The 12,500-nt window shown below is 33.4% G+C and overlaps 2 protein-coding genes across 3 annotated transcripts in view; both read left to right on the top strand.

Annotated features, from left to right (window-relative positions):
• The window catches only part of LOC138866849 (uncharacterized), a 7,809-nt gene extending 3,320 nt beyond the window's left edge, over window positions 1-4,489 (top strand). The window contains exons 4-5 of the mRNA XM_070140656.1: window positions 3,251-3,694; window positions 4,362-4,489. Of these exons, the coding sequence (XP_069996757.1) occupies window positions 3,251-3,694; window positions 4,362-4,489 (572 nt within the window). The remainder of the gene's footprint in view (window positions 1-3,250; window positions 3,695-4,361) is intronic.
• Window positions 4,490-9,900: 5,411 nt separating this feature from the next.
• Window positions 9,901-12,500, top strand: part of mask (multiple ankyrin repeats single KH domain) — a 55,570-nt gene continuing 52,970 nt past the window's right edge. For both annotated transcript variants that reach the window (XM_070140971.1, XM_070140970.1), the window contains exon 1: window positions 9,901-10,237. In XM_070140971.1, coding sequence (XP_069997072.1) covers window positions 10,058-10,237 — 180 coding nt within the window. In that variant the 5' untranslated portion in view covers window positions 9,901-10,057. The remainder of the gene's footprint in view (window positions 10,238-12,500) is intronic.

Here is a 12,500-nt window from a genome sequence, read left to right as displayed (position 1 = left end):
AACAAATCGAATCCGTGAATGAATTTAATCAATGAAAAAATCTATTTCTTCCCCTTCATCTTCAATATTGATTTCTTCTTACCATTTCGCTGTAAAGAAAGAAAAATATAAAGATTCCAAATATTTATGCTTTATCTTACATCTAATTTGTAAAAGAGAGAATAAATGAAGGTTAAAAACAAAATATAGAACAATGATGCAACCGAACTGGGTCAGCGGATTTGAATTTCGTTTCGTTTTCTCTAATACTCTATAACAAAGAAAACGTTGCAAGGGGGACTTTTTTATTATTTTTTACATTTTCAACAACAAAATTACATTTCTTCAAATTAGCATTGCAGTCACTGTGCTCGCAAAAGCTTCAGATAATTTTGATGAATTTTCCTCACAATAGATCATACGCAAATATTTGCGTTTTAAATCATATCTTACTTAGATAAGATAAAGACAATGATATCCAGGCATGCAGACGTTTTATTATTCAAGTCATGTTATAAAACTAGTCTCGTGGATAAGCTTATTTGCGATGTCTTATATAACCTAGTATATAATACGCGGTCTCTTTTACAGTGATAATATTCAGAAGGGCAATACAAAAGGTTACAGTGATGAACATTGTGTATGTTTTTTTTCGTGTGTATAGTGTAATTGTAAGCGTGTGCGCTGTGCGTGTATGTTTATGTATGTGAGTGTTTGCATGCGTGTTTACGTGTGTGTGTGTGTGTGTGTGTGTGTGTGTGTGTGTGTGTGTGTGTGTGTGTGTGTGTGTGTGTGTGTGTGTGTGTGTGTGTGTGTGTGTGTGTGTGTGTGTGTGTGTAAATGCAGATATTTGATATTACATAAACGTTAAACCTAGTACAGACGTCACAGGTATAAGACATCTGTATTCAAAACATGTCTTTTAAATATTTGTTCAAAAGGCGCTTATAAGATAACAAAAGAAAACGATCCGACAAAAGGAACTACTTCAAAAAAAAAAAGAAAGAGAAACATCGCCATCAACGAGAAACTCTGAGCCATGACGTCACGAGCCAGAGAGTAGCCGAGACAGTCACGTGGTTATGACGTCATAGGCCGAAGCTTCTCGGGCGACCACGTGACGCGGCTCGCTAAATAGGGGCGGCAGGGAAAGAACGAGCCAGGGAATAGGACGGGCGGGAGAGAACGGGTTAAAATAAGAGGGAAAAGAGAACGGAGGAAGGAGGAGGAAGAAAATAAGAAGGAAAATGGGATACCGACCCACAAGAAAGACGTAGGGTCGAGATAGAACAAACGAGAAAGAGACAGAGAGAGAGAAACTTCAAGAAGGGAAAGAAAATGGGAGAGCGAGGGAATCAGGAACGGAAAGGGACGGGGAACGGGGGGGAAAGGAGGGGGGGTGGGGGGAGTTGCCAGGGGACCGGTTGACTCAGGGGCGCGTGTTGGCTTCGGCGCTGGCCCGGTGTCAAGCCCTGTAAACAAGTGCCAGCCGAGCTAATGCTGGACGCCGCGAGAAGTACATGGCGCCGCGTGTTCTTCCTCCGTCGTGCATGGTTATTGCGGTGTTATTGGGTCGCGCGGCGGTCATTTTATATTGCCGTTGCTCTGTTATCAGGCTGTTGTTATCACTTATGTTATCGTTGTTTTTTGTGTTTATTATTATTGTTTAGTGGCCGTATCGTTATTATTACTATTATCGTTATTTTTCTTATTACTACAATTATTGTTATTATTATTAACATGATCATGATCATAGTTTTTATTATTTGTATCATTGTTATTAGTATTACTATCATCATATTATTATTATCATTATTTTTATTTTTATTTATTCATATTATTATTACTATTATTATCATCATTATCATTATTATTATCATTATTACTATTGTCGTTATTATTATCACCATTATTATTATTATCATTATTATTATTATTATTATTATTATTATTATCATTATTATTATTATTATTATTATTATTATTATTATTATTATTATTATTATTATTATTATTATTATTATTATTATTATTATTATTATCATTATTATTATTATCATTATTATAATTTTCATTATCATTTTATCATTACTATCAATATTATTGTCATTATTATCATTATTATTATTATTATTATCATTATTATTAATATTATTATCATTGTTATTCTTACTCTTATTATCATTATTATCATCATCATCATTATTATTATTATTATTATTATTATTATTAACATTATTATTATCATTATCATTATTATTATAATCATCATTACCAGTAGTAGTAGTAGAAGGAGTAGCAGTAGTATTGTTATATTCATTATCATTATCATCATTCTTATTATCATTATCATAATAATAATAGCAATGATAATAATAATAATAATTATTATTATTATTATTATTATTATTATTATTATTATTATTATCATCATCATCATCATCATCATCATCATCATCATCATCATCATCATCATCATCATCATCATCATCATCATCATCATCATCATCATCATCATAATTACTATTGTTAGTAGTAGTAGTATCATTGTTATGATTATGATTATCACCATCATCATCATTATCATTATTATTATTAATACTATTACAATCATCATCTTTATCATCATTTTAATCTTATTATGATTATAATCATTATTAAGATCAATGATGTCATCGTCATTATTACTACTATTGTCACTGCTAATATCATTACCATCATCATTATCACTACTATTATTATCATTACTATTATTATGATAGTTATTATTGTTGCTGTTGTTATCAATATTAATTGTTATTATTATCATTGTTATTGTTATTACCATTACTATTATTATAACCATCATTATCATTACTATCTTTATCATTATTATTGATATCATCACCATCACTATTATCATTATCACTGCTATCATCATTATGATTATCGTTATTATTGCAATTACTATCATCAATATCATTGTCATAATTATCATCATCATTATTGTTATTATTATTGTTATTATTATCAGTGTGGTTTGGTATTGTTTTTATTATTATCATTATCATAAGTATCATCATAAATACCCTTTTTTATCATTATTGTTATTCATAATCATTTTTATTATTATTTGCATTATTATTATCACTATTATCCCCATCTTTATTATCATCTCTACCTTTGTTAATACTATTATTACTCTTACTATAATGAGACTATTTCATTACCGTTATTATTGCAGTTATTAATATTTCCATCCTTACTGCTATTATCATTATCATTATTGCAGGTAGTAGTAGTAGTAAGTGTAGTCATACAAGCAGTTGCCGTTGTTGTAGCAATGGAAGTAGCAATAGTTGGAGTAGCAGTAGCAGTAGTAGCAGCAGCAGTAATGGTATTATTGGCGGTAGTAATAGTAATAGTAGCAGAAACCGTAATAGCAAGGAACACAGTGTATATGTATGCTCCAGGCTGCGCAATATCTGGAGGTGCTGGTATGATAGCAGTGGTAGAAATAGTAATACTAATAGTGGCAGTTGTAGAAGCAGCAGTTGCAATAGTAATGGTAATAGTAATAGCAGTATCAGTAGCAGTAGTAATAATAGTAGTAATAGTAGTAGTAAAAGTAATAGTATTAGCAGTAGTAGTAAAAGTAGTATTAGTAGCAGTAGTAGCAGTACCAGCAGAAGTAGCAATTCCAGTAGTAGCAGCAGCAGCAACAGTAGTATTGGCAGTAACAGTTTCAGTAGCGTAGTGATAATAGTACTGGTAGTAGAAGCAGCAGCAGATGCATTAAAAGTAGTATTAGTAGTAACAGTGGTATTACCTACATCCACAACATTTCAAAACAAAAATGAAATTTCTAATAATTATTCTACGGAAGTGTTATCCCCCTGATACTATCGATAACTTGATAACAAGCCCCTGGTCAACGTTCTTTATCAGCAATAACCTTCAACCTTATCGCCTTATCTGTTTGTAAAGTCAACTCATATGTTGAACCGAAGGCGAAACACCTTTATTTACATTTTTTAATATTAAAAGAAGAGAAGTGATTCGGTGAGTGGCAAGTTCGCTAGCTAGTTGAGACCACCGAACAGCATCGTTTATCATCTTTATCAGAATTGCCATTGTTGTTGGTTGCTGACTCTTATCTCATATCTTTTTGCCGGAAGGTAAGATTGCTTGTTCCAGTTTTCGAGTTGTTGTTTTTTTTCACTCATTTTGACCATGTACTGATTCTTTAATTTTGCGTCGTGAACAAAAAAAAATCTAAAAAATGGCGCATCATCATCTATTCATCAGTTTTCCTATGTGTGTTTACATTCCTTCGCCCATTCATTCGTGTATTGGAATATTAATTCTCTCAGTTTTAATTTTACTTCTATCGCATCTTTCAGGATATATCTTACGTTCTTATAACACGTGGCAGTTTATCATCATAGCTGCTGAACCTTTCCTAAGTTTAATGGTGTTAGCTGTGATAAGATATAGATACACAAAGACAGTACGAACATATGTGACGTAAAAAGAATCGTATTTATGAGTGATTTTGGCCTACAAACCCTTTTATGTTCAAGGACTTGGTTTATATTTAAGTACTGTTATTGTATATAAGAAAATGTACAACTACGTGAACGCTTTTAGAATAAGTACACATGAACCCAAACAAGTACGTATACACAGTCACATGCATATGTACAGTACATGCACGTGTCACACTTACAGAATACGCGATTCAATTCTTCTACAAACTTTTATCACATACTTAGATAAAACGTTTTAAATCATATCTAAACACGATCTATATAAACAATAAACTTCTGCAATTGGATGTGTCGCTTTCTCTGTGTCTCTAATAAGCGAATTTGGGTCAACGTACCAAAGAAAACTTCAAGGCAGGGGTGACTCAAAAATAACGTTATCTCGGGTTAAATCTGTATATGGAATCATTTTGGCATTTAATTTTCCCAATTATGATTTTATATTCCATTATTATTTATCTAAAGCATAATTCCTAGTCACTGTTTTATCTTTTTTGTGTTGTTCTCCTTGTCATTTATCATCAACGCATTATCATTGCTGTCAGTAGCATTATTATTGATATTCCTACTACAACTACTACTACTACTACTATTACTATTAATGTTATTATTACTAATATCATTATTATTAGTAGTAGTATTATCATTATTATTATTATTATTATTATTATCATTATTATTATTGTTATTATTATTATTATTATTATTATTATTATTATTATTATTATTATTATTATTATTATTATTATTATTATTATTATTATTATTATCATCATTATTATTATTATTATTATCATTATCATTATTATTATTATTACTATTATTATCATTATTATTATTATTATTATTATCATCATTATTATTGTTATCATTATTATTATTATTATTATTATTTTTATTATTATTATTATTATTATTATTATTATTATTATTATCATTATTATTATTATTATCATCATTATTATTATTATCGTTTTGTTGTTGTTGTTGTTATAATCATTATTATTATAACAATGATAATAATAATGTTATCATCATTACTATTATTACTGTCACCATCATCCAAATCATGATGATAAGTACAGTTATCATCATTATCATCATTATCATAGTTGTCGTTGTGTTGTTTTTATTTTTATCGTTACTACTATCCTTATCTTTATCAATATCATTATTACCATTATTGTTATTATTATTGTCATTATTATTGTTGTTGTTATCATTATTATCATTATTGTCATTACCATTATCATTATTTTTATCAATGTTATTGTTATTATCATTATTATCATCATTATCATTATTGTTATAATCACTACCATCACTATTATCACAATCATCCTTATCATTATCATATCATAACATACCAAATCATATCATCATCATCATCATCATTATCATTAGTATTATTGTTGTTGTTATAAATTATTATTATCAACATTATTATTATTGTTGTTGTTGTTGTTGTTGTTGTTGTTGTTGTTGTTATTATCAACATCATTTTTATAAAAATGATTATTATTATCAATGTTATTTTTGTCATAATAATAATTATTATCAATATTGTCGTTATTATCCTTATCAGTATTATTATCATTGCTATTAGTATTGGTATCAATAGCAGGATCATTATTACTATCATTATCAATAAGTCATCATAATCATTATCATTATTGTAAATATTATCATTATCATTATTACTAGTATCATTATTCACATTCATATCATTATCATTCTCATTTATACCATCATCATATCATAATTATCTATTTTCCTATCTATCTCTTCATCACTCTTTCCGGCAAAATGACATAAACACATTGATTTCCCTAAAATATTTTGTTATTCAGACTAACGTACCATATTAAACACACTTTTCTTGGCTTAGCGTGCGTTATGCGGTTAACCTGTTGATGTTTTTCGCTTTATTAGCTCGAAGCTTAAATGTATTCTATATTTTTTGTTGTAAAATGAATAAAATAAAGCCATATTTCTATCAAAAACCTCCCGGACAGAGTTTCGTTGACGGTATCCGACATTTGAAATCAACATGTCACGTGATCTTTCCAGCACGCGTTGGTCGCAGCGTTGTCAAGGTGGTTCGTCCCCCCCTCCTTCCCCCTTCCTCCCCGCCCTCGCCAGCGTTGCCAACTCGTCGTGACCTGACGATCACGCGGGAAGGAAGGTCATGTCGCGCTGTTTGTAAAGGCTCAGGTCATTCTGGGTTTGGAGATCTTGAGGAATCGGTGGGAAGTCATTGAGGTTTTCTTATTTGCAAAGCTATGTGTATGGGTTACGTACACAGATATGTATGTGTATATATATGTTTATATTCATTAATTTATAACACACACATACATAAAAATATATGAGTGTGCGTGCATATATATATGTACACACACACACACCTTTATATGCATATATATAAACATATATATAATTATATATATGTATATGTAAATATATATATAATTATATATATGTATATGTAAACATATTCATAATTATATATATGTATATATAAACATATATAAAATTATATATATGCATATATAAATATGTATATATAAACATATATAATATATATATATATATATATATATATATATATATATATATATATATATATATTATATCAATTCCCCGCAATCTGAGCGACGGACGCCCCCGCCCGCCAGCCCGCCCGTCGCGTCGTGAGCGAAAGCCCCCGACGTGAAATGCATCTGATGGCCCCGACGCCGAGCAGCCGTGGCCAATAATTAGGCCACAGATGTTTCAAGGGCGTTCGCTTAGCAAGTGTTTGATGGCCACGTCACGCCGACACGTCACAGCTGAGGGTGCATTCACAGGGCGTTCGTGTCGGCCATTAAGTCCGGAGAGGAAGGCCCGCCGCGATGAGGGCTTCGATGACTCACGAGGTCTTGGTCCTCAGCGCCAGGGAAACCCGAAGGCGCGGTTGCCGTGGCAACAGCGGCGGGGACGGCGAGGACAATGATGAGGGTGGTGGAGGTGATGATGATGATGATATGGTGGTGGTGGAGGTGATGATGATGATGAGGAGGATGGTGGTGATGATGATGAGGAGGAGGATGGTGGTGATGATGATGAGAATGATGGTGGTGATGGTGAGGAGGATGATGATGGTGATAATGATGACAAATGATGATGATCATGGTGATAAGCAGTCATTTGATGGTGAGGGTGGTTGGTAGGACTGATGGCAGATGCACAAACAACCACTGCAATGATGACGGTGATGTAGTGATGGCAACAACAATGATAATGATAATGGTAATAATAGTAGTAGCAATGATAATATTAATAATAATAATAATGATAATAACACTAATGATAATAATAATAATAATAGTAATAGAACTACGATGATAATGATAATGATGAAATAATGATTATGTTAATGATAATAATAATATTAAAATAATAATACTGCTTATAATGATCATAATAATGATAAAATTATAATGATAATGAAAATAATAATGATAACAATAGCGATAATTCTTAATGATGATGATATTGACAATAATGCTACTGATAATCTTAATTATGGTATGATGATGATAATGAAAATAATTACAATAACAATGATTATCAGTGATAATATAATAATTAAAATAATGAGATAACAACCACAAAAATAATCATAAAGTATAAACCACAGAAAATATTAATAATAGTAATAGCTGCAGCAGTGGTAGCGGTAATAGTGGCTTATAGTAGCAGTAGTTGTAAAGTGATAGTAGCAGTCACTGAATTAATAACACAAATAATGTTATACCTCTCTCCATGGGTTCTGTCTCCCTTCCCATTTTCCTAGAGTTAGAAGAGAAAGCTTGAGGCAAATGTCTTTCGTAACGAGATGAAAATTACGCTGCTTATTTTGTGCGGTTTCAGGAGTGGTCAAAATAGACGAGACTCCCCCACCCTGGCTGTCACTAATCAGTCATTAATTAATCTCCCTTGTTAGATTCTCTTAATTAGTCTATTGAAGCCTGGGTGATAGTCTTGTGATGCCTTCTCCCTTTCTTCCTTTCCCCAGGAGTGTCATGCACGTGTCCATAGACAGCCATAGCAAAGGGCGTAGAACCTTCTTGAAGAAAACGATTTAGCCTGCGTAGTAAAATGCCTTTAAATGCGTGCTTGTTTATGACACGTTTTGAAAAAAAAAATCTCGGTTGATTTTCATTAGCGCGTAATGAAGTAGCGTTATTAACGGCGTCTCGCCTTGTGTCATGTAACGGTTATGATCAATTTTGCATGACAGTTCGACCCAGAGCCAACTAGGGTAAGTAAAGCTGCCATGTGTGAATGAACATTGCAATTTGCAATCCATAAAGACGTAATCAAATACTGTCCCTTGTCCTATAGCTTCCTTATCCATCCACTCTCAGCCCCAGTACGCAGTCAGATAAGACGAGAAAATGACTCCCCACATGATGAAAATTGCCATGAGGGCCAGACGACATGCATGACGCGGTTGCCATCGGTTGCCAGGCGGTTGCTGTTAGGCCTGCCAGATGTCGCTTAGTGCATGATACGGGTTCTGGTGCATGGACAGTGCATGGCAGAATCTTGCGTCAATATGTTCGGTGTTTTGTATTGGATATATGCAATGCCTTTACCGATTTCCTTTTGAATCTGGGAAAATCACGGATATTCATGATAATGATTACGTATTGTTTGATGGCCATATTTTACATTAGTTTCATGACACATTTTATGCATTGTGTCAATAGGTAGATGGGAATATATCAGAGTGATTATTACACTCATGAATTATCGATTTTTTAAACCACACAACGAAGTTAGATTTTAAAATTAAAGCGAATTTGATTTTAACTGCTGCAACGTAGATGGAAAATCGTTCTTAAAATACACTAACAAGCCACACCAATGTATTAAAAACTTGGAATATATTTTTAGATTTTAACTAATACCACTTAAAGAGCTGCCGTTTTGAAAATAAGGCTTAAAATATATAAGAGAAAATGGGACAAAATACCAATGCTTAGGGCTGGGAGGGCGAATTCGCTCCCGCACCGCTACAGTCTTCCAAACACCGGAAACGTGTGTTGCAAAATCAGCCTAAAATTAAACATGCTCCTAACATACGCTTATAGATAAACCTGTACTCAAGAAAAATACTTTGAAAAAAGATAAAAGATACGGAATAACCGTACAATAGGGGCTAAAATCGGAGAGAAAGCGAGGGAAAAAATCTTGCCAAAATTCACATAACCGCCAGAAAATCCATAAAAATAAACATTTTAAATACATTAATAATTAACAAAAATAAAATACCCGGAAATAAGTCCCCCCATCGATGGTAAAACCCGCCTAAAAGTGAGAGAGAAAGATTATTGGAACCTCGTCATCCGGGTCCTCGAGTGTGTAATGTTAACATGGCTGACCGATCCCTGATGTGACTCCTTCCTTAGGGGGAAAAAAGCGTGAGTTTTTCATCTTTCCGATGGTTTTTTCGAGACTTCGGCACGCTCGCTGATGCCGAGAGGATCCTCGCTGTGTGAAAGATGCAGAATGTCGTACAAGGACCTGCGGGCGAGAGCGAAAAAGAGCGAGTAAAAGCGGAGGGTGCGAAGTCCTCTGGCTCGAGCGCCACCCCGGAGAAATGCCAAACGTATGCGGACCTTCAGGATAAATTCTTCACGGTCTCCGGCGAGTCAGAGAGCGAAGAAGGGGACGAGTCGGAGGTACGTGCCTGTGGGCTTGAGTCCTGCCTGGGATTTTCAGGGGGGGAAAGAGACGGAGAGGGAGAAAGAGAGAAAGATTTTTCGAGGTGCTTTTCCTTCGGGATTTTCAACCATGTCGACAAAGAGGCTGAATTAACCTCATTTTTTCACCAACTTTTCGCTTCTGCCTCTCCCTCTTTCTTTCCCTCTCTCTCTCTCGCGTTTTTCACGGTGTTGTATCGTGTGTGTCTTCGTTATTCCGTCGTTTATTCCCCAACTTGTCTTTCTATTGTGTTATCGTCTCGTGTCCCTCGCCCTCCATTTGTTTTTCTTCCGTTCCATTATTATGCCTTTGCTCTCGCTTCTTCCTCCTTATTTCTTCATTTCGATATGTTCTGTGTCTTCTTTTCGTTATTCTAAGCAGTTATTCTCTCTCCTAGTTATCCTCCCATTTGTTATTCTACTTTCCAATTCTTCAATCTTTATTTGTTTATTTATTTTTCTTTTTTTGCTGGTTTCTGTATCTATTCCCTTTTTTTAATCCTAGCCTTTAGCAAGAAGAAAGAGAGGGAAGTAATTGGTAACTGATAAAGGAAGTGTAAATTGAAAATCAAGTAAAGGACGCTTTTGGAGATGAAGCTATGGCGTGATTCTCTTCCTCGTGGATTGCTGTGCGTATCTCGGGTTCTCTCGCGTTATTTATTGCTTTCTTCCTTTGCTCGTACTATTTTAATCTTCTTCTTGCTTGTGTCGCCTTTCCTATTTTCTCGTTTCTCTTTGTCTTTCTTTTCCCTATTCTTTTCTTCTCTTTTTGCCTCTCACTTCCCTTATTCTCGGGTATACAGTTGCTCTTATGTGGTTTCTATTGTTTATTTCTTACTCTCTGTATCCCTATCACTTTTCTAAATCACTCCCTTCCCTCCTTTTCCTGTTCTTTCTTCCTCTTTCATTCTCTCTCTTATCTGTCTCCTTCGTCATTTCATAGAGCTACGGGTCAGATGTTTTTTGGTTATACTTATAATGAGATGATATAGAAAAGAACAGATTTTTCTTTTCTTTTTTTCATTTTTAAATCTTAGCAATCAAATCTTGAATAATGATGTCAGTGGAATTTTCCCAAGAAGAGTTTTTTTCTTGTGTTGATGTGTGACCCATTTTCTTTGTATTTTTGTTATGTCTGCTCATCATTTGCACTGTTCCTTCTTACAGAAAGAGTCCTTGTTTAACATTAGCCAGTCAGGATAGTTTAACATTGGTGATCATGCAAATAACACCCAGTTTTGTTGTACATGCTTATTTGTGTATATGATTGTGTTGTGGAAGATTCACTCACCTTTGCAATTGATTGATTCATCTTGCCATCAGTCATTGCAAGTCAAATGTTGCAGAGATTTTATCCCTTTTGATTCATATTTTAATGTTCTTTTCTTTATTTATTTTGGTCTCACTGTTTTCCACCTCAAATATCACAGGATTGATTATATAATTGGAAAGAAAAAAAGTTTGTTTTCACTCTTTAAGGATTATCAGCCTGATTGATTGATTGATTATTTGTTGCAGAGAGGTAAGTATGCAAAGCAATAAGAACCTTTATTTTTTTGTGATAATCAATACTACTATTTTGCAATGTGATCATGTGGCTTGCTAATATCCGAGTGCAATGGCTCTTGTATTAGGAAGTGGAACACGGCACTCTGATGTATTTTTCCTTTTGTTTTTATCTCCTCTTTATTCTTTTGTTTGCTTGGGCAAGGTCTTGTTTGTGCTCTGGCTGTGCTCTTCAACAATGGAGAACAAGAGAATATTACAATTTGAAATTTCACCTTTCAGCCATGTGTGTGTTTATTTCATAGGCTAATGAGCAGAAAAAGGGTGGAAAGTGTTAGTCAGTTTTAAATAATCATAAGTTTAATCTGTTAAATCTTTATTTTTGTTTTAGGTGTTGGCCTGGGTGGGTGGAGAAGTGATATTGTTTTGATTCTGTCCAAAAGCATACAAGTAGATGTTCACTTGTTTTCATTAGTCATATGTAATTAGCATCTTAGGAGTAAAATTTGATTGTGTGCCTAATAGACTTGATCCAATGCAAATGAACAATTTTGTTTTCATAATGCCATGAGGTTGATTGTTATCTGTTCATGCTATTGTTACCATATATCCATCATTTTGTTATTACCCTATGGGTAGTAGTATTGATAGTAGCAGTAGTAGTTTGTGTTGTTGCTCCACCAGGAGACGAATGATTATTATGTTAAATCAGTATATGTAGTTGGGATTATATTTA

Source organism: Penaeus vannamei, chromosome 27, assembly GCF_042767895.1.
Source record: "Penaeus vannamei isolate JL-2024 chromosome 27, ASM4276789v1, whole genome shotgun sequence".
Classification (NCBI taxonomy): Eukaryota; Metazoa; Arthropoda; class Malacostraca; order Decapoda; family Penaeidae; genus Penaeus; species Penaeus vannamei.
This window is presented reverse-complemented; position numbering and strand designations above follow the sequence as displayed.